General features: G+C 39.2%; 1 protein-coding gene across 7 annotated transcripts in view; it reads left to right on the top strand.

Moving 5' to 3' along the window:
* Nucleotides 1-21981, top strand: part of ELAVL4 (ELAV like RNA binding protein 4) — an 81849-nt gene extending 59868 nt beyond the window's left edge. For 5 of the 7 annotated variants that reach the window (XM_075832973.1, XM_075832974.1, XM_075832971.1 and 2 more), the window contains 5 exons: nt 1565-1668; nt 4989-5142; nt 10803-11028; nt 14529-14567; nt 19570-21981. In XM_075832973.1, the coding sequence (XP_075689088.1) occupies nt 1565-1668; nt 4989-5142; nt 10803-11028; nt 14529-14567; nt 19570-19897 (851 nt within the window). In that variant the 3' untranslated portion in view covers nt 19898-21981. The remainder of the gene's footprint in view (nt 1-1564; nt 1669-4988; nt 5143-10802; nt 11029-14528; nt 14568-19569) is intronic. The other 2 variants (XM_075832978.1, XM_075832972.1) reach the window with 1 other exon arrangement.
* Nucleotides 21982-27807: the final 5826 nt, after the last annotated feature.

Genomic DNA, 27807 nt, shown 5'->3' on the forward strand with positions numbered 1-27807 from the left:
CCCGAATTACACAGTCTATTAATATGGATGGGCACTCTGTAATACTTAATTTCTCCTGTGGTGGCACTGCAGGGAAATTTAAAACTTCCTGTCAGATTTTCCCCCAGATTACAGCTGATCGCTGGGAGTCCCAGTAGGAGGACGCTTTGTGATCTGCTTATTGTCAAGGGACTCTTCTAAGTAGGGATTGTCCAAAGCGGAGAACCCCTTTAAAGAGGATCCCTCATCAGACATACTTATTTTTATTAGAGCATCTATAACATACACTAACAGCGCTATACTAGTGGGTACAATAGGCACTAACAGCGCTATACTAGTGGGTACAATAGGCACTTATTTACTATACACGGCATTCATCTTGGTTGGTTGTGAGGGATCACTTTACAAGAACACAGTTATCAGATGGGTCAGATAATTCCTCTTAGCCATTCAAAAGAAGGTCAAACACCCAGGGGTGTAGCTAAGGGGGCTAGCGGAGAATATGCTGCAAGTGCAGGGTGCCAGGGTTAATGCCAATAAGCTACTCTTTCTTAGTTGGTGTATTTAGATACATGACTAAGGCAATGACCTGAATTCGCTATTCTGCAGGGATAAGGCTGGCATGTCTTTTTCTCTGAGCAAAACTGTTGATTTGGCCTTCTTCCCCACAAATCCTTTCATACAAATCCATGTATGCTGGCCTCCTGCAAACATAGATTTGTAATCCAAAGGCCAAATCATGAGCCTGTCTTAACCCAGCACTGCTCCTGCGGGGGAACAGCCCTGTGCTCCGCCACCATGCAAGATTTGCTTATACCCAAAATAGTACGAATTCTCCTAATTCTTAAAACATTGTTATTAACTCATACTGCTGGTGACTGTGAACACCCTACACCTAGGGCTCATACCCTGTCATTAAGCATACAGTGTGCACCCCTGGTAAACCCCTGACCAGGAGTAGAGGTTTTGGGGGGCTGTTCAGTGGGTCCTGTTGCACCCATTAGTATAGTTCTATTAGGACGTCTCATACATGCCGTAATACAAAGAGGTTCAAAGTCATCATTGGCCTCTCTTATCAGGCAGTGTCTTAAATAAATATTTCACATAAGGAAAGCCCAATAGACAAGAGGTCTCGCACACATATAGATTCATGATAAATGGAAATTTCCAAAAACAGTGACAATTCACATTAAGGTGAATCTTCAGTACTAAGCTAGAGTATAGCTATGTTAAAATCCATTGCTTCGGTTATGGGATCGTAACGCCTCGGGCCAGCTTTTCTGCCACAAACCCATAAATGTCATTAAAACCAGAAAACCTTCTTCTTCGACTAAATACATTAAAGGCCTTAGTCCTCACTAATTTTACATGACAGGCTGAAATGTTTATCTTTTGAGATAATTTCACATTTTCCTTTTAACAAGATCAGTGCATAGCTTTTCAGCTTCTGTTCTGACTGTCATACCAAAAAAAGTCCTTTGACCTCCATAGCTTGGTTGACCTTGTTGAAGATCATTTCTATGTAAATCATGTTCCGACTGATAAGATGATTTGTCCCTAAATTGCTGTTTCTTTTCCCATCTAGGGCAGAGCCTAGGATATGGATTTGTTAATTATATTGATCCAAAGGATGCAGAAAAAGCCATTAACACTTTAAATGGACTCAGACTACAAACCAAAACCATCAAGGTGAGGACACATGTATGTTAATGGTCGAAATGAGTGACGTTGTCAAATATAATTATAATAATGTATTCTTTCGTAACAGTTGGGCTGCAAAGATTGCTCATAATATAACATGATGTACCGTATTCTATAATTACTATATATATAGGGGTGGACATTACGCTAATGTGCTGGTTCTTGCAATAAGGGAAGGTTATCATCTCAGACTAAGGGATCACCTTTCTCATCTGCCTGAAGCAAAAAGTGACATGGTACCTCCTCCACCTTCCAAAATTTGGATGGTTAGGTGCATAGGTGAACTGTAAATCTGACAAAATGCTAGCCCTGCATTTCAACAGTAGTGGTTTATTGTTATCATAAGCCATCAATGTCAATGATAGGGGGTGAACCTACTGGGACCCCTACCGACCTTGGATTTTTTCCAGAGGTCACATGGCCTATTATATTGGATGGGATGAAATGGCACAGAGCTTTGCTAGCACCACTGCCTCTTTATATATGTAAGAAGACTTTATATTTTACAATGACTTGTTTATTACAGCAGTATTAGACGATATGCTGAGAAGCACTGGATCATTAAATGACTTGATGATGTTTCATTAATGTTTTGGACCTTAAAGAGAATCTTCACCTTTTAACACCATGTTAATTTTAAGTCTAATATTCTTTTCTAATTAATTTCTTAATATATCTTTGCAGAGGTAAAGTTCTATTTTTTGGATACAGAGTTCCAAATCCCCTGCATAGACAGACTTAAAGGATACAATTCTGGTTGCATGCAGCCACCGCCAGGGGGAGCTTAGGAGTTTACTGCATACTGGTTTATTAATGAGTTCAATGATTCAACAGTATGCAGTAAACTCATATCAGGCTGCCAGAATTATACCATTTATCACTATTTTCTGTAGAGGATTTGGAGATTTGTGTCAGAAAAACAGAATTGCAACCACTATAGAGGTATATCAATAAATTACAAAGGTGGTTCAAGAGTGGATAATCGCTTTTACCTTTACATGAAGAACGGCAGGGGGCCTGTGCTCATTAATTGAAGGTTATTTAAAATATTGAGGTCACATTGTTGTATAATGTGCCTACAATGCACGTCCAAGTCCAAGAGAGAATACACAAGAAGGGACTTATTGAATAACGCAGCTCAAAAATATGTTTTTTTTTTATTTAACCTCTTTCTTGTTAGCGGACTCTCTTCCTATCCGGTATTGCTGCTATTCTTGCAGACTGGAAGCTGAAATCACAAAAAGCAATGTTTGACCTACAAATGACATTTGAGATACATGTTTCCAAGACTGAATTTTACAAGCAGTATTTACAGTTACTATGAGCGCTGAACTAGAAAACCCACATTCAGCCAACCACACAAAACTGCAAGTTTGTCTTTCTTTATCCGTTCTGCTGAATCTAACATTAGTCACATTCTCTGTGTTGAGTCAATAGCTATTTTTAAAACACGGAGCAGATAAAGATGGAAACTGATCATTTGTGTTTGGGGGTTGGTTGGGCTTGATGTGTCTTATGAGGGATCTAATGGATATCAAGGCAGCTGTTTTTTTCCCCCTTTTTTTTTTTCTGCGTCAAAGCTTTGGAGTATTTCCATTCACTTCTGGTATTTAATATATAGGTTCTCAGGAGTTGCACATATAAGTATTCCCTTAATACAATGTTATTATGAGTAATGCTCTCCTTGGTCTGCAGGGCAGTTTTAAATTTCTGGTGGTGCCTTGTAGATCTGTGCGGAGAGTAAATCAATCATTGTGTTGTCTGCAGTACAATTATAGAATACAGTCTCCCATATCTATAGGAAGCATGATAATATTTAGAGAATAAAGTGGTTGCCTGATTTGGACAACCACTTCATTATAGGGGCCCCACACACCATACTGGTTACAGGGGTCTTGTGGCTAGCATTTATTCCATTTGGACAATTCCTAGAAAAAAAACACCATGGGGATCGACTGATCGCTGTATGTTTGACTTCTCTAAACCCCAGCAATCAGCGGTGATCGGTGGGGGAAGCTCAGAGCGGCCACTTAAGGTGCCCATTCAAATGAATAAACGATCAGGTAATATATGGTGATGCTAAGCTCCTCAAACTGGGTGCTGATCTGTGTAGAGGTTCTCCACTATGGCTCATAGAGGGGCTTCCAAGCAGCAGACCCTTTTCTATGATGTCCACATGCCCTATTAAGAGGGTCGTTCCATCTGACTAATAACGATAGGTCCTGTTTAAGGGACCGCCTACTATATACCCTTTAGCTGTGAGAACCAGCATTTTGTCTATGGGCTACAAACCTAAACTGAAAGTCACTTGAATGTATAAGGGAACCACATAAATAGAAAGAGTCCAATATAAAGTGGCTCTAAACCAAAGCTAAAGAATAACAATATCCTGTCCAAGACCACGTCATCAAGTCTATTATCATCAAATTAAAGGATATTACAGCTCTCAGAAATTTACGTGGACAATAAATACCTATCATCTTGTATAGGAAAAGATTGGCCTGACAGGAGGACATGTTTAAAGGTTCAGCGCCAAAAAACGGTGCATATGGATTGCAGTTGGCCACCATTGCTCTCCTTCTTTAGAGGCCAAACCTTTAGTAACCAACCACAATCGATCGTCATATCTTTAATGAAATGTTAGTTTAATGCCCAAGACCAAGTGGCTGACATTAAGACACATTGCAATGAATAAAAGAATTAGCCAGCCTGGAAAATCAATAGATTTTGGAGACACATATTTTGTCTTTCACGTGATTGGCCTTCTACTTGTAAATTAAAGTGGCTTTCCGGTTTTTGCAAATAATTCTTAATCTTAATCTCTCATGCAATCTTCCTATATACTTTCTGTATCATTTCCTCATGGTTTTCAAGATCTCTGCTTGTGTCAATATATTGTTTTCTTCCAGAAGTAAAAAATCTGTCCTGGTCATGTGATGAATGCACAGCTGCAGGGTTCGTAACAATTACAGTACAGTTATTAGCACCCTGTCTTGTAACGAGCTCTGAACCTATTTGATCATCACATGACCAGGAAAGACTTGCAACTTCTGGAAGTAAATAATAAAAGCGCCCATTAAATACCATCAAGCAGAGATCTTGAGAAAAGTGAGGAATTGATACACAAAGTATATTAGCAAATTGTATACCTTTTAATTATACAATGAATAAGCTTTAGTTGTCGAAACCGGAATACCCCTTTAAACTGAATGTTGTTCAAGCTTGGTTTCAGCCATCTTGTTCCTAACACCATACAATTTGTCTATTCTTTACCAGTGATCTGATGACAAACTCCTCATTTTTGTCAGGTTTCCTATGCCCGGCCCAGTTCCGCATCAATTCGTGATGCAAACTTGTATGTCAGCGGCCTTCCAAAAACCATGACGCAGAAGGAACTGGAACAATTATTTTCACAGTATGGGCGCATCATCACCTCAAGAATCTTAGTGGATCAAGTTACAGGTCAGTGACGGGTATATTTATTATGGATCAATCAGAGGTTGTCCAGTGATCTGTAAATAAAACATATTCATTCTATAGGGAAAGCTAATGCAACGTTCTTATATGCTTTAATTAAATGATCCACCATTTTCAATATCTCTGCTTGCAAACCTGTTTGTAAACCTGCACTGATTATGCGCAGCTCACACATACACAGCACTTTCAAGACAACCAAAATTCTCTGGTACACTGTAACAACTCATGCACCTTTGTGAGCAGAACATTATCAAGACAGCAAGCAGAGATCTTCAGTGGGGTTAAAGCACAAAGTATATTATAATGCCTAAATAAGAATATTACAGTTTATGTACCAAAATATAGTCCACATTTTATGCCATAATGTTTACATACCAGGTCTGAAAATAATATATAATAAATAACATATAAATGAAATAGACATTAGACTATTAACATACAAATTAAAATCAATTCGAAATCTGAGTTTAAAAGAACTAGAAATTAATAGCGTAAATGTCCTTTAATCTGGAAAATAGGGATCTGTAATTTCTGCTAATCCAGCAACCCAAAAATATGAACTAATTTCAGATTAGCTGAAAACCTCTATAATCTGTCATTTTCAGGTCTCATTTCTGGACTAACACATTCCTAATTTAACCTGGAATTTGGCAGTCTGGATTTCCACGTAATCTGTTTTAAAGGCTATGGAAACCTTTGAAGAAATTGTATTTTTATTTTTTTAACTAAAGCAATGTATTATAGTGTTTAGTGCAACTTTGTTATTTGTTTTTATAAAAAAAATGTTTTTAACTTTTTGAGATACAGCTGCTATGTATCCTGGATAGATAGAATCTGTATCTCGCGCTGAAACCGGAAACCGTCAGGTCAGCGTGACTGACGGGTTCAGTGTCAGCGGGTCCTGCAGGGGTGTAACTAGGAAAGACTGGGCCCTATAGCAAACTTTTGATTGCCCCCCCCCTGGGTGCCACATACAGCCCCCCTTGCAGATAGTGCCCCCCTGTAAATTGTGCCATATAGCCCCCCTGTAGATTCTGCCATACGGTGCCCACATGTAGATTGTGCCATATGGCCCCCCTGTAGATTTTGCCATACAGCCCCCCGTGTAGATTGTGCCATACAGCCCCCCATGTAGCTTGTGCCCTACAGTCCCCCCTGTATATTGTGCCATACAGCCCCTCTGGAGATTGTGCCATACAGCCCTCCCCCGTAGATTGTGCCATACAGCCCCCCCTGTAGACAGTGCTATAGAGGCCCCCTGTAGATAGTGTCACACCCCTCTTGTCGATAGTGTCACCCTTCCTCCCTGTAGATAGTGCCCCCCACCTCCTCCTTGTAGATAGTGCCATACAGCCCCCTTGTAGATAGTGCCCCCGCCTCCCCCTTGTAAATAGTGTTATACAGCCCACCTTGTAGATAGTGCCCCCACCTCCCCCTTGTAGATAGTGCCCCCACCTTGTAGATAGTGCCCCCACCTCCCCCTTGTAGATAATGCCATACAGGCGCACCTCTAGATAGTGCCCCTACCTCCCCCTTGTAAATAGTGCCATACAGCCCGCCTTGCAGATAGTACCCCCACCTCCTCCTTGTAGATAGTGCCATACAGCCCCCCTGTAGATAGTGCCCCACCTCCCCCTTGTAGATAGTGTCATACTGCCCCCCTCTGTAGATAGTGCCCCCCATTTCCACCTTGTAGATAGCGCCATACAGCCCCCCTGTAGATTGTACGCTGCAACCCCCTGTAGATCACGCCATACAGCCGCTTGTAGTAAGCACCATACAGCCCCACTGTAGATAGAGCCATACATCCCCCCTTGTAGATAGTGCCATACAGGCCCCCCTGCAGATAGTGCCATACGGCCCCCCCTTGTAGATAGTGCCATGCAGCCCCTCCTGTAGATAGCACCCCCCAAACAAATAAAACAAAAAAACGTTATACTCACCGAGGCCCCGTTCCCACGACGAACTGAGCTGGTCCAAAGCATCAACGCCGACGGTATCCTTACTTAGGCCGGTGGGATCCAGTGACATCATCACGTTGGCCTGCACAGGGATCCTGTCACTTTGCATGATAGGCTGCAGGCCGAACGTGGCCATTAGCCTAGTGGCCTGTAGCCTAGTAAATGGCAGAGCAGGGAGATACCTATATACTAGACTATAGTCTTCAATAGTATCTGTGTCTTAAGGACGCAGATACTATTGAATGTGACGTCGCTACCACTGTAGCAGCCATAGCGGCTGCTAGCGACACCACCGGGCATGAGGGGCCTGTGCCGGGGGGCCCCGTAGCAGCTGCTTTGGCTAATACATCGGTAGTTATGCCACTGGGGTCTTGAATGTCTGACACACAGGATCCACCTATAATCGATCACATCTAAGTTATGAATTCTGATGTGATCGATAACAGCTCGGTCCTGCGACGCGCAGGACCCGATGTCATCGAAGCTGTCAGTCCCGCTGACCTGACGGATTCGGGTTTCAGCGCAAGATACAGCTTCTATGTATCCAGGATATATAGAAGCTGTATCTCAAAAAGTACAAATCATTTTTAATACAGTTTAAGTACAAAAAAAAAAAAATACTTCAAAGGTTTCCATATCCTTTAAATTATAAGGGGTCCCAGGAGCAGATTAGTGAGAAAGATTCCGACACTCAGGGATTTTTTTATTGGTCCAAACCCAGAAGTACGAGATCAAACCAGTAATTGAAAGCATTGGTTCAAGACCAGATAGGATTTTTTTCCGGGACTGGACATATCCTGCAGTAGTTCTTATATACACGACTTTGATTTCTACAAATTTTTACATTTCCAAACAACAAGGCTCCCTCATCTCTTGCTCGTTTATCCCATTCCCTTGGCTTTATAGGATCTCTCTAATTCCAATGATCCAAAAAATCCAGTAATCTGGCACCTCTTTGATCCTACATGTAACAGAAAATGAATGTGTTACTGTTGGGGTATGTTCACACGGCAGCGTCCAATACGCCTGAAATTACGGAGCTCTTTTCAGGCTAAAAGAGCTCCTGAATTTCAGACGTAATTGCTCGTACTCGTGTTTTTCTCTGCGTCAATTACGGACGTAATTGGAGCTGTTTTTCAATGGAGTCAATGAAAAACGGCTCCAATTACGTCTCAAGAAGCGTCATGCACTGCTTTGATGCGGGCGTCTTTTTACGCGCCGTCTTTTGACAGCGGCACGTAAAAAAAAGCCTGTGTGCACAGAACTTCGTAACCCCATTGATTTCAATGGGCAGATGTTTGCCGGCGGTTTGGAGCTGTATTTTCGGACGTAATTAGAGGCGTAAAACGCCCGAATTACGTCCGTAAATAGGGCGTGTGAACATACCCTTAGAAGACATTTTTTTTACAGAAAGGAAATAGATAAATGGCGCAATCTGACATATATTTGTGAACCTATCAAGTTGTATACTCTGTCTGACCTGCAGGCAGCGGGTTATAGATCAGGAGGAGCTGAGGAGATTGAAATATAGGGGCGTCTTAATCCAGAGTCGACAAGACAGGCAGAAGATGCGCCAAATTTATCACTGTGGGCGGACACTGAGTGATAGATTTGCCACATTTTTCCAGGGATTAATTACTTTTCTGTTTCTTACGCCACCTCTTGGCTGGGTTACCTTATACCATTATTTTACGCTAAAATGTTATGCGTACGCTATTAATGAATCTGGAGAATTTTACATAAGCGTCTCGGGAGGCGCAAATGGTGTCTAAAATACTTAATAAATTTGGCGTATGGCATGTGTGCCAGTTTTTTGGCTCAATGTGAGCCAAAATTCTGGTGCATTTTAATTTGTAAATCTTCCACATAGTTTTGTGGGAAAAGACTCCGTATAACTAATATTGAGTTTATTTAAATCCCAGCTCCCTTAGGTCACATACATAGGATGTGTATTATGTGCGGATTTGTCACGCATTATTAATTTCCGCATGTAAAATCCGCACCTAATAGTGTGTTTTTTTTATGTGTTTTTAGTGGCGTTTGTTACATTGTGATGTGGAAATAGGTGTGTTTTTTTTCTAAAATTGTCAAATACAATTCGCAAGCGGAAACGCAAGATAAACTGACATGCTGTGGATTTTAAAATGCGCACCGCAGATCAATTTACGCGCTGATTTTTTTTTAAAAAGCAGCATTAAAACCACACCTATTTCTGCATGAAAATGTAAAAAAATGCATCTAAAAATGCGTAAAAAAACGCACCATTAAGTGCAGATTTTACCTGCAGAATTATCTGTGTCCCCATGCAGTTTTGATGCACATTTTCTGCATCAAATTACATATGTGTGCATGTAGCCTTATAAGTCCAGTGGGCGGCCTCACTCAGTGATTGACAGCCTTCCCTGGGTCAGTGCGCATACATAGGTAGATGTCAATCACTTAACGGGGTTTTCCAGCCAATAAAAATTAGACACCCGGGACCCCTGCCGATCAGCTGTTTTGAAGGGGCCTCAGCGTCGTACGAGCGCTGCTTCCCCTTCATTTCTTCTTGCTCACTGTGAATTTTCCAAACACATTTGGCGGCGATTCACAGTATTCACCTATTCATTTCAATCTAAACGTTGCATGTTAAAAATACAACAAAAACGCACAGGGTGAACCCAGCCTTAGGCTAGATTCACACAATGCATTTTGCTGCGTTCTTGTGGCGTTTTTCTGCTGCGTTTTTTCATGCAGTTTTAAGTGCGTCCAGATGTTACATTAAAGTCTATAGTAAAATATCAAATGCACTACATACAACTGTGTTTTCATTAGTTCCGTTTTTGAGACAATTTTCTGGTGAGCGCTTTTTTTTTCCAAATGCAGCATGCTCTGGTTATAGCGTCTTTTCAGGCGGTTTTACTACAGGCTTCTCTATAGGACTACAAAAATGCCATAAAAAAAAGCACGTGCAAAATTACACTAAATACCGTAAAAAATATGTTACATTTAATAACTGCTGGCGTTTTTAGAATCATATTTTGATGCAGTTTAAACTTCCAGAAAAATTCCGTTTTTTTGAAGGAGGCCTTACGCAGATGTAGAAGAGCAGAGTTAATGACCGCTGCAGAGCTAAGATTACGTTCAACAAGACCGTTCAAGAGGGTCCTCCAAATGTTTTCCCCCGAAGTATTCAACTGTTTGCCTCTACAGTTATATTATATATACTATTGAGTTCCATTGAAAAATGTATTAAAAAGACTAGCTGACTACACTTTTCAATATACAGTCGAGGCAAAGGTATACCTTCGCATACTGGCTAAACATATGTCAAAAGGACGCTATGCAGGCATTTAGTTATTACACCCACTTTTCTTTAGAGGGGTTGTATAAGAGTAAGAAAAAATGTCTGATATTTTTTCTGAAATAGCGCCACTCTTTACCATGGGCTCTGTCTGGTATTGCAGCTCAGCCCCATTCATGTGAATGGGACTAAGTTGCAACACCAGACACAGCCAATAGACAAGAGTGGCGCTGTTTCTAAAGAAAAAAAGACTTTTCTGATTTGAAACAACCTTTTTAAGATCCTGTGATCTAAAGGCGCCTATTACATGTGAGCGTGGTATGAATAAACATATTGTGTATCAGATGTACTGGGCAAGACAAAAGCTTTTATAGAAAGGATTCACAATGTTTCCTCTGCAGGTGTGTCTCGGGGAGTCGGATTTATTCGTTTTGACAAGAGAATAGAGGCCGAGGAAGCCATAAAGGGTTTGAATGGACAGAAGCCAAGTGGAGCAACTGAACCGATAACTGTGAAATTCGCCAACAACCCCAGTCAGAAAACCAGCCAAGCGCTACTTTCCCAGCTCTACCAGTCCCCCAACAGGCGTTATCCGGGCCCTCTCCACCACCAGGCACAGCGGTTCAGGTAAATATCGCCCTGATTACGTACATTATACAATTATTATTATTTTGTTGATAGTCTCTAATGCTAAATCGACTGAATATTTGTATCTTTTAACTAATAACCTTATAATAAATCATTTGAATTCAATCCGTTGAGAACAGCAGGGCCTAGTAAGACATATGTAGCGACAGCACAAGACGTGGTTTATGCTAATATCTGTATCTTCTGTCATTGATTTGTTGGCTAGTTTCCTTATCTGTATAGTAGGAGATTACTTACTGTACGACTGGCTGGAAAATATGCAAATAAAGACCAACGTGTCTGGATATGCAGAACTCATACAATGAAAAAGCAATCCCGGCGTGGTGCTGAATGACGGCAAGAGACACTTTCCTGGGCTTGTATTCTCAATGTTCATGTCTGCGACATTGCAAGGGTTAAGTCCGTCTTTTTTTTTTTTTGGGAAAGGGGGTAATATGGTGTAAAGGAGGATGTCTCCTTATCCCTGTGTAAGATAGATTGATTATTCACTCAAACCTGCTCAAAGGCCCATTTTATTCAAGGCTGAGAACTAATCTTCTGCCAAGTTTCAGAAGGTATTGATCAACCTCTCTCCAATATTCTCCCGTGGTGCTTCAGAGAGCAGGCAGGCAGAGCTGGGAAGCCGAAATCCTTTACTGGTCATCATTTTTTAATATCTGTGCATACCGAGCCTGGAAAAAAAAGATTAATTATTGCTTGCCTTCTTCCTAAATGTATAACTATTTTTGGTGAGCACTACCCATCCCCCCCCCCCCCCCCCACCACCACCACCACCGCCACCGCTTCTTCAAACCCTCCAAAAATGTAACATCCTGTATTCTGAAACGGTTCCAAAAATGAAGCAAAAGTCTACTGGCGAAATCATCTCAATTCTGACAGCCGAGGACCAAAATGCGTGAACCATTATTTTCTGTCGATCAGGGAGCAATTCATGCAATACGGATAATTACAATTTTTTGACTAGAAGAAGAAAAAGGCGAACTGATGGCAGATTGTGGAGCTGTTTTGCACATTTTTGCATATTAACTCAATATCTTGTATCCCTTTACACCAAATACAATTCAGGCTGTACATTTTTTTTTTAAAGGGAAAGGATTAGTCATTCATTTGTTTTTAATGCAGGCTCCGTAAATTATATGTTATTAGCATATCATTTATATGACACATCACACATATATGGCAAGTTCGGGGGGTACTCACAAATCTCATACAAACGCACCAATCGTGCTGTAAATTCATAATATGATAGGGAAAATGTACAAAGCAAAATGTGCCAGCAGTCGGGCTCAAATGGTGTACATGGCATGAGCCGGGTTTTTTTTAAGTTGTAGACACTTTGTGCACCTTCAAAAAGTGTCTGGATAAAAGGCCTGGTTAGGAGGTGTCGTAAAATGCGCCAAATTTTTTTAAAGGCATGCATCAATATTGGTGTAATGTGCGCTTGCCATGAGATACCGTGAGGAAGAGAAATGTGTCCTACATGTCGAGCGAGTTACGGTAAATTTGTTATTTTGCATGCACCACTTTGATCAATTTGGCACATTTTTCACCAGTTTTTTTCTCTCTATGAAAATATGAAAAAAATCTGCCCCAATGTGTGTTAAAATTGGTGCACCAAGTTCTGATTGCAAAAACCTCAGCAGCAGGTTGGGAGAGAGAGTTTATTTTATAACGCACGTCTATTCAGGCTGGCATGTGTTAATAGAGAACAATGGATGCATCTTATCCAGAGAGCCAACCGGTTGAACTTCCCTATGTAAATGAATAACTGCTCTCCCTCTGTAGCTTCTGCCCGCAATAATATGTAGGGACATGCCAGGAACAGAGCCCATTTCACAATTTGAAACATTTAAGTTGCATTGAAGATGGGAGGATAAGATTTTTGGAGGATAGTATTTTTGGAGTATAGGATTTTTTTCCCAAGATACAGCGCCATTCTTTTCTACGGACTGTGTCTGGTATTGTAAGTCAATCCTATTTAAAGGTGTTGGCCACTTTATGTCTAATGTTAAGGGTATGTTCACACACAGAGTCAAAAACATCTCAATATACGGAGCTGTTTTCAAGAGAAAACAGCTCCTGATTTTCAGACGTTTTTTGTGCCACTCACGATTTTCGCTGCGTTTTTCACTGCGTTTTTTACACATGTTTTTGGAGCTTTTTTCAATAGAGCCTATGGAAAACGGCTCCAAAAACGTCCCAAGAAGTATCCTGCACTTCTTTTTCGCGTCCGTTTTTTTACGCGTAAAAAAATGCAGCGGAAAAACGCTCTGTCGGAATAGAACGCCGTTTTCCCATTGAAATCAATGGGTAGATGTTTGGAGGTATTCTGCTTCTGGTTTTTCGGCCGTCTTTCGGCCGTTTACAGCCTGAAAAACGGCCTAAAATAGGCCGTGTGAACATACCCTAACAGATATGTGAGAAAGATGAATATATGCAACTTACTAATATCTACTTTTTAGAAGTTCCGCACCATTTTCTCTATTTCTGAAGCCAAGCCCCCTTATTAGTCAGACCGACTGTCCTGCTCCTGTCTAGAAAATGGTCGTAGAAGGAGGGGCCTATCACTAGACACGTCCATCAGCCTCCTCCATTGAAACCTGGGCAAGCACAGATCAAAATATTGTATCACGCTTTTATCTTTGCCTACGGTGGTCTTTGAATTTAGAAAACTCGCGCAGGCACAGTAGGTTTCAATGGAGGAGACTGATGGACGTGTCCCTCGATCTGCATCTATTTTCTTGACAGGAGCAGGACAGAAGGCTCAAATAACAAGAGGACATGGCTTCACAAATAGAAAAAAATGGTTCAGAACTTCTGAAACGTAGATATTAGTCATTTGCATATATTTAGTATAGCTACTAGTAATTTGCATAACATTACACATAAAGTGGACAACCCCTTTAAGTAAATAGAGTTGCAATACCAGACAGTCCATGCATAAGTGTTCCTGGTCTGGTATTGTAATTCAGCAACATTCACTTAGACTGGACTGACTTGCAATACCAGATGGAGCCCATTGGCAGGAGTGGCGCTGCTTCTGCGGGGCAGACCCTTTTTTCTGATTTCATACTACAGATATTTGGATGGTTCTATATGGATATAGAGCAAATATTCATGTGACTCAGATTGTATCATAAATGGAGAGACATGATAAAATATACTGACCCCTGATTTATAGGCCTAGGTGCAGTGGAGGCATCCTGTTATTATATTATAGACAAAGACCAGTAGTACCACAATAAGACAGAGGTATCCTCCAGCCAGAGGAAGGGTTAAAAGATGGCGAAACATTTCTGCAATTTTTTTCGGATCATGAAATGCGGCTTGATTGACTCCTACCGGCTAAAGCGCTAGCAGCCTAATCAAATGGTAGAAGATTTGTCTTTCTGTTGAAAAGGGACGTCATTAATAACAGCTCCATTGAGCTCTCTTACCATCTGTAAGACATTAACCCAAAGACACTCCTTCTCTTTCAGGCTGGACAATTTGCTTAATATGGCCTATGGCGTTAAGAGGTAATTAGAATTTCACAGAATGCCAGATGTCCATGTTGGCACAGATTGGCGCTATAATTTATTTCTTTTTTGTTTGTTTTGTTATTTTTTTTTCAATTCACTAACTTTATTTGTGTTTGTTTAATTGCTCTTTTTTTCCCCACCAGCATGTGACATTCTGTTCTTTTACGTTGAGACTTATGTTGGTTTTCATTTATGAAGATGCCAGTACATTGTGGTGTTCCATATTTTTTTCACTATTTTGTTTTTTTTACAGGTGGGCTTCATTGACAGTTAAGGTGCAACAATTACACTGGTTATTAGATACAAAGATGCATGTGGTCAATGGTAGGGCCACAACTACACCAGTTGTCTTTCGACCAAATGGCAGCATCGGGCTGTACTATATATACATTGAGTGTCTTCAACTCCTCATGGCAACTTTTATCTATTTGTAGATCACTGAAACACAATGTAAAGACTAGGGGCAAAATCCATTTTCAGTCGTGTCGAGGAAGCCATTGCAGGGGAACTGTTATATTTCCGACCATGTAATATATGGCCAGGCTGTGTCTGTCAGAGCGAGAGCTACTCTTTGTTCGCGGCTCTTTGCGCTGGCTAATACAGAAGGTCCTGAGCATGGGAACTTCCCTCTATGGTGCCTATATTCACTAAAAGATCATATGGAATGGGGTTGTCTTATTGAGACAACCCTTTAAGTGGCATTATTGTACCCAGCCAGTTGACTTAAGTACACATGCAACCCCTGCCTGAGGCTCCATGCACACCGCCGTATTATGGATTGCAGTTGTAACTATGAAATTGGACTTGTTGCCTGAGCATAGGGTAGGAAGACATTTTGTCGGTTTAAAGAGGCTCTGTCACCAGATTTTGCAGCCCCTATCTGCTATTGCAGCAGATAGGCGCTGCAATGTAGATTACAGTAACGGTTTTATTTTTAAAAAACGAGCATTTTTGGCCAAGTTATGACCATTTTCGTATTTATGCAAATGAGGCTTGCAAAAGTCCAACTGGGCGTGTTGAAAAGTAAAAGTACAACTGGGCGTGTATTATGTGCGTACAGCGGGGCGTGTTTACTACTTTTACTAGCTGGGCGTTCTGATGAGAAGTATCATCCACTTCTCTTCAGAACGCCCAGCTTCTGGCAGTGCAGATCTGTGACGTCACTCACAGGTCCTGCATCGTGTCGGCACCAGAGGCTACAGTTGATTCTGCAGCAGCATCAGCAGGTATCATCTGTATCAGAATCATCTGTAACAGAATCATCTGTAGCCTCTGGTGCTGACACGATGCAGGACCTGTGAGTGACGTCACAGCGTGATCTCTGGAGAACACGTCTGTGTCTGCACTGCCAGAAGCTGGGCGTTGTGAAGAGAAGTGGATGACACTTCTATACACAACGCCCAGCTAGTAAAAGTAGTAAACACACCCCGATGTACACACATAATACACGCCCAGTTGTGCCTTTACTTTTCAACACGCCCAGTTGGACTTTTGCAAGCCTCATTTGCATAAATACGAAAATGGTCATAACTTGGCCAAAAATGCTCGTTTTTTAAAAATAAAAACGTTACTGTAATCTACATTGCAGCGCCTATCTGCTGCAATAGCAGATAGGGGCTGCAAAATCTGGTGACAGAGCCTCTTTAATTACCAGCTTTAAAACACCTACAGGCTTTAGCTACGTATAAATATTTGCAATTATATAGCGAATGGAAGACTTGATAATTAGAAATGGCACCTCTTCAACCCCCTCCTCAGCTTCCTCCCCCCCCCCCCCCAACTTAGAGGGCATTCTGCACTTTGGATGGACTTCACAAGTATTTAGTTTGTGTTGCTCTAGCAACTGGGATATAAACTGCTGAATTTACAGATAAAATTCATGGCCAAAATGTTGTCTATTTACTATGTATGCTGGAAAATTTTATCCCATTGACTGAAAAAAAAATGACACTCATCTAATAGCTGTATTAATAGTACCCTGTTTAAAAATGTCTGCGAGAAACTTTGACCAATTCAGTTCTTTGCCATTTTTCACAATGTATAGTCTGAAAAGGCTTTGCTATCAATACCGGGTGTAGCTATATCGGGGGGCAGCGCTAGCTGTTGCATTCGAGCCCTGGTGCCCGAGGATTGCCCAAAGCCCCTTTGCCACATAAGAAGATACAAGTATTAATGCACTCAGTAGCTTTCAATAATATGGATGACCCGTGGAGTTGTCGGCACCTTAACTGTCTCAGAGTTTTCTTTTGTTTGCAGGTTTAATGACTATAATGTGATGTTTAGATTATTTGATTTGCTTTTTTTTCCACACATTCTGTACACCTCTCCAAACGTATTGCTTGCTATTACCTAATTTAATTGAGATACTCAAGCTAATAAACAACCGGTATCAGGAAATCCAACATAGATTTTTAGTTTGGTCATTAAAGCGGATAAATTAACGTAAACTATAATTATCCACAATATTTAATATCGAAGCCCGATGTCATCAGTTCATTAGTCCAGCTGGCAAATGATGCAGTGACTTTTAGTTCTGAGGTCAGTTTGAGTGCAACATGTTGTGTCTGATGTACAGAACAGCCTAAATTAACTAGTTCATGATTTGCTCTTTTTGGAGCTAACATACCAGGGGCATCAATATAGTCTGTGTTTCCACCACAGTGACAACTTCTGAGTCCTAATATTGGCCCAAGTTAAAAGAAAATAGCACATTTTAACACTATAGTATCTCTTAAATGTATATTCTGCTATACTGGGTATATTATAAAAAAATATGTATAGGAAAAAAAATACATAGAAACAAAAAGTTTAAAAATAGAAAATAAATAAAAAATATGGACTCTCATTTCTAACCTACATAAAAATTGATCAAAAAATTTAAAAATCGAATCTTCCAATCTGAAACTCATACAAACCTATACCTATACGGGCCAATTTCATAGGAATTATTTTAACTAACCAGTATGTTTATTTGAAACCCACGCAAACTCATTTAGCACCTCAGAACTGCAGTATTAGGGCATGACCACACATGGCGGAATTCCTCCGCAACTGTCCGCATCAATGCCGCACCTAATCCGGGTTGCGGATTACGGCTGCGGATCTGCACAAAATGTGCAGAAAATTGATGCGGACTAGCTGCTGCGGACTGCGGGAAAAGTGCTTCCCTTCTCCCTATCAGTGCAGGATAGAGAGAAGGGACAGCACTTTCCCTAGTGAAAGTAAAAGAAATTCATACTTACCGCCCGTTGTCTTTATGACGCGTCCCTCCTTCGGCATCCAGCCCGACCTCCCTGGATGACGCGCCAGTCCATGTGACCGCTGCAGCCTGTGCTTGGCCTGTGATTGGCTGCAGCCGTCACTTACACTGAAACGTCATCCTGGGAGGCCGGACTGGAGACAGACGCAGGGAGTTCTCGGTAAGTACGAACTTCATTTTTTTTTACAGATACATGTATATTGGGATCGGTAGTCACTGTCCCGGGTGCAGAAACAGTTACTGCCGATCGCTTAACTCTTTCAGCACCCTGGACAGTGACTATTTACTGACGTCTCCTAGCAACGCTCCCGTCATTACGGGAGCCCCATTGACTTCCTCAGTCTGGCTGTAGACCTAGAAATACATAGGTCCAGCCAGAATGAAGAAATGTCAAGTTAAAAAAGCAAGACGCATCCGCAGCACACATGACATGTGCATGACAGCTGCGGACTTCATTGCGGAACTTTGAATCTCCATTGAAGTCAATGGAGAAATTCCGCCATGAGTCCGCCACTGCTCCGCAACAGACAGAGCATGCTGCGGACACCAAATTCCGCTCCGCAGCCTATGCTCCGCAGCGGAATTGTACGCATCGTGTAAACGAACACTGCTAAATTAAAGTGAAAGTCAATGGAGAAACGGCTCCGCTGCGGATTAACGCTGCGGAGTGTCCGCAGCGGAATTTAAGTGAAATTCCGCCATGTGTGAACCCGCCCTTAGGGTATGTTCACACTGAGTTTTTTGCAGGCAGAAAATTCTGCATCAAAATTCAGTTTGGAATTTTGGAATTTTGATCTGCCTGCAGGCCGTTTGCTGCGTTTTTCGCTGCTTTTTTGTGCCTGTGGCAATTGAGGGCCGATGGGCAAAAACGCCACGAAATGCGCTTTCTCTGCCTCCCATTGATATCAATGAGAGGTCAGAGACGTAACCACCCGAAGATAGGGCATGTCGCTTATTTTTCCGGCGAGACGTTTTTTCCACTTGCGGGAAAAAAACCGCCTCCGCATCCCATTGAAATCAATGAGAGGCATTTTTGGCCATTTTTTGGCGCATTTTCCGACACGGTTTCTGCGTCAACAAAACTTATCAAAAAACTCTGTGAACTGGGCCTTATTGTGGCAAAAATACATATCTATATATATTTTTTGTAAGTACTTGTTCAGATATATCATGCTGGGTAATCAGTTCCCTCCACCCATAAAAAAGCCTGTCATATGTGTATAACGGACCCATAATATGTGGTGGCCATCCTTTCCATCTACCAGGGCATTGGCCCCATTGGCCCACCTGAAAAAATGTAGCATGCAATGTACCTCTTAGACAGAACTGACAGCATTAAAAGATGTCTGGCATAAGAAAAAAAAAAGTACAAGTGATTCCCATTGAAAACAACAGGATCAGTTGTGCCATCAGTTTCCCCTGAGGGAAGTGAGCCTGAGGGAAGTGAGCCTGACCTCTAGACATATATGAACGAGCCCTCGTGTTACTAAAGATCATTTCAATCTGACACCATTTAGTCATAGTTCAATCTGTTCCATTCACTGGGAGAAAGTGGAAACGTGTACAAAATTGTCCTTATTGTTATTATTACCATCATTATTATTTAAATTATTTGACTTTTAATTATTTGACTTTTTTTTAACTCAAAGATTGGGACGTGAGTGTTTAACTTTTTTTTTTTTCCTTATACCATCTCTTTATATTTTCTTGTAAGTGATGACCTCTGCTTTCTCTTTCTAGGTTTTCTCCTATCACTATTGATGGAATGACAAGTCTGGTTGGAATGAACATCCCTGGGCACACGGGTACAGGCTGGTGTATCTTTGTTTACAACCTCTCTCCCGACTCAGATGAGAGTGTCCTTTGGCAGCTTTTTGGCCCATTTGGGGCAGTCAACAACGTCAAAGTCATCCGTGATTTCAACACCAACAAATGCAAGGGATTTGGATTTGTCACAATGACCAATTATGATGAAGCAGCTATGGCTATTGCCAGCCTTAATGGATACCGCCTGGGAGACAGAGTTTTGCAGGTTTCATTTAAAACCAACAAAACCCACAAGTCTTGAATTTCTAGCCTATCTACATCAACCTGAAAACAAATATTGTGTTCACGAACAAAAAGAAGATGGAAAATAAAAAACAGACTCTCAATGGCTTATAACCAACCATGGACTTTATAAGCCAATGTTGCCTAAGTATTACCATTGGATATCCTGTGATAAACCGGAAGGGATTTTATAATGCTTAGAAAAAAGAAAATAAGAAAAAAAAACTTTGATGCATTGAATGTTCTTTCATAGCTGTTGTCGTTGAATATAATATACATAGATTACAATGAGCAGGGCTTTTTTAACCCAGCCGGCTAGTTTTACACCTTCTTTGAAGGTGGCTGTTTTTAAGATGACCATGAGTTCATTTGAAGAATTAAAAAATAAAAAAAAATAATTAAAAAAAACTTGAAAAAAAAAACAATTTTTACAAATGTAACACTATAAAGAAAAGAAAAAAGTGTGTTTTTTCTTTTCTTTTTCAGCTTTCTTTTCTGTTCACTGAATAAATCCTTTCAGATTGGTGACCGGTTCCCCCCCTCCTTTCCAAAAGTCCTTTTAGTGTGGGAATATAGCAAAGGTTCTGACACTCAAAGGGTAATTTAAATAAAAAGAAACAATATAGTAAGTTTATGCAAAAAGGGAACAAAAATAATGACTTTTGCATTTTGAATTGTATTGTTTCTTGACTTAGGTGTTGAAAGGAGATTTCTAAGGGGACCATTAAGGTCAGAAAACCTGATGACGCAAAACAATTTAAATAAATGAACAATGTTGCCAAAGAGTTTGTCTCTTTGCTGAAAATGGGTTTCCAGAAAAATCTATTTTTATAAAATATAAAGAATTTTTACAAGAGAATCTGGATTTGAGAAAAAAATAAAATAATATTTTGACTGGCTAATTTAGGGGAAAATTGACAACTTTGTCATTCATACTGCACTGGTAACTTTTTAGAGAACAAGATATGTTTTAAATTGGATTAGTAGAATGTTTTTTGAAAGATGGGTTACAAACAGTTGGTCTTCGTATCTTTTCATAGCATAATGCAAACTATACTATTGAGTGAGGGAGAGTGTGCTACACAGGTCCCCAAAAACCACAGTCAAAACCCAAATCAAGCAAGAGGTGCATTGCAAGACAATTTTTTTCTTTCAGTCATCAGTATGGGATATCTGCAGAACAAAAGAAAACTTACTTTTTTGTTTTGGGTGGGGCAAAAACTTCCTTAGTTTGAGCTGTAGGTGCTACAAAATCATTTACATATCTTAGTATCATAGTTAAATGTAATGTGTTTAGAATAATAAAAGGAAACATTTGCTTTAAATTTGTTCAAGTTTTCGAGTTCACTTTATGGCCCATTCCAATATAACAGGGCTGCGTTGGCACATTTTAAAACACTGTTTTTATGTTGCTTGCAACACGTATTTATTTAATTGCTGATGTAATGCATTTGGCCAATATCAATTATAGCAGGTTTGGCTAGTCTATTTATTTGTTTACTTAAACTATGGGAAGAAGCATATTATTGTGTCATTTCTTGTGTGTGTACGTGTATATATAATATAAATATATATATATAAAGTTATTTTCTTTTTGAATTTCTGTTAATTTATTATTAAGTTGTACTCCTTTGCTAGTTTTGTTTGTATATGTCTTAAAATGTTTTTCTTATAATACTTGATTGACAAGCGTATCAAGGTAACTTGTGTAGAAATATTGTTTGATATGTTGTCATGTTTGTCGTGAATATTTTTTCTTAATGCACAGTAGAAACAAAAAAAACTGGGTCTTTATTTTTAATGTTCTTCTGATGGATACAAGAACAGAGCTATGGGCTAAAGGCGAAGGAAAAATCCGCTCTCCCACATCCAGTGCACTGATAATTTTAGTATGTTTGTGCTCTGTACCGTTCTATATTTTAAAAAATAAAACATAATAAAAAATGTTCTGCTCTTCCCTGAGTACTAGGAAAAGTTACTCGCTATGCATAATCTAGTTGATAGTTAAAATTTGCTATTGCTTTTTCTTGTCTTGTTATATCAAATCTTTTCAATACAAGTTTAGTCTTAATGGTAATAAAACGTTGTTATGGTTATATATAACGTGCTTACTTTGTGTATTTTTTTTAATTCACATTACATGTAGGAAAAATATTTTGGGTTCATTTAGGAAGTTGAAAAAGTTATAAATACTTGTTTTCATGATTTCAAGTATTACAATTGTAGATAAACATTTATTATTATAATTGAAATAATTGTCACAATCAGGGTCAGACTGGGCCACCAATGGATTCTCCACTGGGCACAGGCTCAGACACAAACACAGTAAGGTTGAATTCACATGCAACAGATTTGCTGCAAAAATATATGCGACTGTCCCATTGATCTGACGTAGTTTTTTACATATATTTTTTATGCTATTTTTTATTTTGTACATACGTTTTCCTGGCATTTATAAAGTCCTATAGAGAAGCCTATGGAAAAATGCCTAACAATAACGCCATGCTGCAAATTATCTCTCACCAGAAGGTCTCAACTCACTCTCTAGTGCCACCTATAGGTCACTACCCTATGAGTAAATTTTTTACCATTTTTAGAGCCTTAAAACATGGACAAAAACAAAATGCAAAGTAATACCTAACAGTGAGTAAACACTATGTGTGAATCCAGCCTAAAGCTTGCTACTAAGGACAATTTTTATTTAGCTGAGTCACAAATAAGTTACTAGAATTTATTACTAAAAACCTGTGTGTACAATGATGACAACATAGTTTATGTATAGTGTAGATTGATGGGGAGTCCTCAAAATCATTTCCTCTGGTGGGCCCAAGGCAACTCATTCTGACGCTGATCCTGATATAGTCACTTTATTATTCTTAAATTAGAATTATGGAAATGTTATTTTATAAAATTATAAAATGTAGATTGTCATTAACAATTTTTTAACACAGCCGTTATGACAATTGCCGGCACTAATTTTACCACATTTAAAAAAAAAAAATTAAATGGCAGATGTAACTTTAAAAATATTTTTGGGGATATGATTTATTCCCTTATATTACTAAATGCATTTTACAGTTTGTTTTTCAAAGGTTGCAGTGTTATGAATAAATAAAGTATAATTCAGGTTGAGAACCATTCTAAAAACAAAAAGATTTATCAAAAAGTTACATAAACTCCAAAAATAAAACTTTTTATTTGTAATTCATTTTTCTAGTATAGCTGTTTCGGAACATCTGTAGAAATAGATGTGGATTTAGATTTTTAAATTTACTTTATTTAAGCACCTACTATTTGTCTCCAGACCAACATGCAGGGACACAGCTAGGACCACAATCCTTGCCTCTTCTCAACCCCAATCTCTCAGAGCTGCTCTCATATAAAAAATTGGCACAGGTTCATTATAAAATATAACCATTATATGTGCTCATAATGTTTTAGCCCACTTATAATTAGTGAACCCCTTTAATAACCAAAACCAATGCCAACATTTTACAAATGTATCCACTGCGCAAGGCTCATAAATCGAAATGCCCAATAACTTTTGATAGGTTACAATAGATGCATGCATTACATTTAAATTCCGAAAAGTTCAGACACGTCTGAACATGGCCTTAATCGACATTTGATTTTCTAGACACTTTCGTCACCAATGACAAACAACCGTATTCTAATCCACCCATTTCTCCTATGAAAATGCACTACAGGCCTCCACCACCCAAGTGTTAGTTGTCATGTGATTCCGTAATACTAAAATATCAAACCATGTGGAATAGCAATTTTATACCCAGAATTATTGGCCAATAATCAGTCAGTTAAAACTTGGTATATGATAGCTTGGGAAAGAGATATGGGGATGTCCTACTCGCCCCATGTTTGGAATCAAGCAATGAGATGGTCAAGCAGCCACATATACTGTATAGATTATCTAGATTCACTGCAGAAACTCAAACTAAGATGGAATCTGTATCCCTCGAGAATAGCTAAAGCATTTACGAACTATTCAGACCTGTGTTGGAGAAACTGCCAAGTGAAAGGCAACTTTCTCCATATATGGTGGGAATGCCCCAAAATTTGAATCAATATCAAAAATCTGTAAAATTAATATTAAACCAAAGTCGGAACTAGCGCTACTTCATCTTCTATTTGAAATCGTCCCAGTTGAGATGTAGATGGCTAATTAGTAGGGTTTGTATAGCTGCCAGAGCCGAACTGGCGTCTAAGTGGAAATGTGAGGAATCTCCATAATTGGATGGAGTAAAGGGTATGTTCACACACAAAACGGCTGTAAAATACGGAGCAGTTTTAAACAGAAAACAGCCTCTGATTTTCAGCTGTTTTTTAAGCATCAAGCGTTTTCTATTGAGACAATGAAAAATGGCTCAAGAAGTGACACATGCACTTATTTATATGGGCCGTTTTTTTACTCGCCGTTTTTGCAAACAGCCGTTTAAAAAAAACACCCTGTCGGAACGAAACGCCGTTTTTCCCATTAAAATGGTTGGAGGCGTTCATCTTCCGTTTTTTTCAGACGTTTTTTTGCGCGTTTACGGCCCGAAAAATGGCTGAAAATAAGCCGTGTGAACATACCCTAAGAGTTAAGAGAAGAGTGAACTAATACCAGTTGTATGAAAAGTGTATGCTGGAACATGGGGTTATCCATGTGAAAATGCTTTTAAAAAATGGGCCTGTTGGGCAAGTGATTTATAGATCTATTCTTCATTTACATGAGAAATTTGTAAACTCCCTGCCGACAACAGATGTAAAGGTGGCCTTTTTATTTATTTTTTAATACGTTGCATCTTGTTGTATTGTCCTATGTGTTGCAGGGGGTTTGGGAAGGTGTAGGAAGAGAACATTGTGTTTATGCTCTCTGAAAATATGTATGTATTTTTATAACGATCTACAGTGTATAAATTTGTAAACCTAAACTTGGAAATAAACAAATAAATTATACAAAAAATTTATATATTTAGATTTAAAAAAATATGTAAAAGTCTAACATAAAACACATAAAGATATTTTTATCCCTTAACACTCCTTAATGGCTGCATTGATATGTCTTCAAGGCATGGTGAGTGACACTTACCAGTAAGTATATAAGTGTACAGTATATCAGGACTTCTCATCTCTTGACCAGGGTGGAAAGCGGTTATGAAGAGTGTCTATTACTCTTGAGGATCTGTCCTGCCCTGCATTACAGAGACAACCCATTGATTTGAATGTAAACTGTGTAATGCTTAATTTCCCCTCTGGTGGCGCTGCAGGGAAATTGAACACTTGCTGATCTACCAACAGATTACATCTGATCTCTGGGGGTCCCAGCACAGGTACACTTGTGATCAGCTTATTGTCAAGAAACCCTTTTAACAAGTAGGGATTGTCTAAAGTGGAGAACCCCTATCAGATCAGCAAGAGTTTTTCTGCACTGTGTATACTCTAATGTTAATATAGTCTATCATTACAATAGAGAGGCACATGTGAGATAGAATAGTTTTACACGTTGATCGGCACTCGTTTAGCTTTATTTATATGGAGAAATCATTGTACTACATAGGGACAAAATAAATCATTTGTCCACATACCGTTTGCTTCATTGTTGGCAGCACATCCCCCGGTTTAGTGTAATACGTGTAATGCTGGGCTGTCAGATTTTCTTTGCTATCAAAAGTCAATGTCCTTCTGTCGGGTCTAGCACTCGATGACCTAGTCCCATTCCTTTGCCTTGACAATGCGGCAGCAGTGGGACCATTGACTTTTGGGTGTCATACTATTAGAGTTACATACAACTTTCATTATAAATACCAAATTATATTATCAGTGCACAGTACCTAGGAGATCAAGGTAAATACATTTAATATGTATGCAGTTAAAGGCTATGTAAACCTTTGAATGGCATTTTAAAAAAAAACAAAAAAAAAAAACAGGTCAGTCAGTGTGTTTGGTGTAACTTTATAATTAGTTTTTATTAAAAATCTGTTGTACTTTTTAAGATACTGCTGCTCTGTATTCTATATACAGAGCAGCTGTATGTAGCGCTAAATCCTATTCCCGTCAAGTCCGCGGGACATGCAGGATCCACCTGTAATCTATTACATCTAAATTCATAACTTAGATGTGATAGATTACTGTGATAAATTGTAGGTGGATCCCGTCAGGTCCGCGGGACTTACGGATTCAAGTAATAGCAAAGGATACAGCTGTTCCGTATAGAGAATACAGAGCAGCTGTATCTCAAAAAACAAAAATATTTTTTAATGAAAACTAATTATAAAGTTACACCAAACACACTGACTGACCTGTTTATTAAAAAAAATGTATAATAATTGCCCCGCAAAGATGTTCATAGCCTTTAAATCAACACAGCAAAACCGAAATAATATTAACCTTATTTATATGAGCCCGATATATGGTTACGTAAGAAAGATGGTGTAAATGACAGTAGGTATACTTTATAATATGGGTTATTATAGGTAGGACGTTTTTTTCTGAAAATAAAGTCAATGAAAATGGGAAAAAGGGGTTATAGGTAGACCTCAAACCACCGGATGATCAAACGTGCTCAATATTGATACCGTATAGACATGAAAGGATTTAGACCCCTTTTTGTAGGCAGCCTATAAAGGGTCTAGAGATTGACATATACCTCATTGATCATGTGACATTTGGTAATTTTTGGTAATTGTCAACTCTGCAAAAAAAATTTATAAAAATTTCTTAGTTATGACTGTATTGAAACAAGCATTAACCTTTGATGACCATCTCTACCCCTAGATTCCTACACATATGTTATCTTATAAATATCACTTGGCCATTGTTTTCCACTGAATTCATCATCGAAAGGGACATAATGGAAAGGGATCCTAGTGGTGTCCTGCCTCCTCTGTTCCTAAAGATGCCATTAAAAACCACACATCTGGAGTAGCATCAGAAGATTACACATAAACTTGTTCTTCAAGCAACACAACCTCACATTTGCTAAATTTCCGTTGCTCGTGCTCCACTATGGAAATGGTGTTGACAAAATGTGTTTATTAGAAAAATCTTTTAAGAAGAAACATAATTCCGTTTTTATCGGTTAGGGTTAATTTTGAACCTTGGATCCCATTCTCCTGGCCTGTGTCTATCCAGACCATGACTCTTTTGTCACCAGCATTGAATGGAGACAATCTGCTTGATCTTCAGAATCAATACTGCAACATTGTCTATAGCAAAAGAAGTACTTTTTAAAAAAAATAAAAAAATATATATATACACACATAACCTCAAGTATGATTTTGGAGTTGTAACATGACCTCTGACCTGCCCATAATGACATTTCCAATTAAGAACTGGAGTTACCTATTTTTTACGTTTCATTTTTTACGTTTAATCATAAAATATCCCGATGTTAAGCGTTTGCAATAATCAAATAACTATGGTTATGTAAATCATTAATAATAAGTGAGAAGATTAGTCTCGTCCAGTTTAGTGATAGAACATTCATCTCATTACAGTTCAGTATTAATGTGACTTATTTCTTCAGGTTTATTTTTAACCTGTCAACAGTATAACAGACATCTACTATGATTTTCATGTCTTCATCCCGACTACAAGCCTCAGCTATAGACTAAACAGTGACCTTGAGAAAAGAAAAGTCTGGATGTCAGCGATCTTTGGTCAATAAAATATACTGGATTGTTCAACCAACAAATTTAAGCCTTTCTTCCCAGGTCTGGTCCTTGACCCGTTCTACTGTTGTGATATAAGGTCACAATCCTCCCTAACAATGAAAGTGTTAATGAATGTGTGTCTCGCTGCCTGTCCATGAGATAGAATACATAAAACACATTTTATCTTCCTTCTTGACCAGTTTATTGGTCACATTAAGGCAGTGGAGTGTGCCAGTCCTGTCTGTACGACCTGCGCTGAGATGATTAATGATATTTA

The sequence above is a fragment of the Rhinoderma darwinii genome, chromosome 7 (genome assembly GCF_050947455.1).
Source record: "Rhinoderma darwinii isolate aRhiDar2 chromosome 7, aRhiDar2.hap1, whole genome shotgun sequence".
NCBI classification, from domain to species: domain Eukaryota; kingdom Metazoa; phylum Chordata; class Amphibia; order Anura; family Rhinodermatidae; genus Rhinoderma; species Rhinoderma darwinii.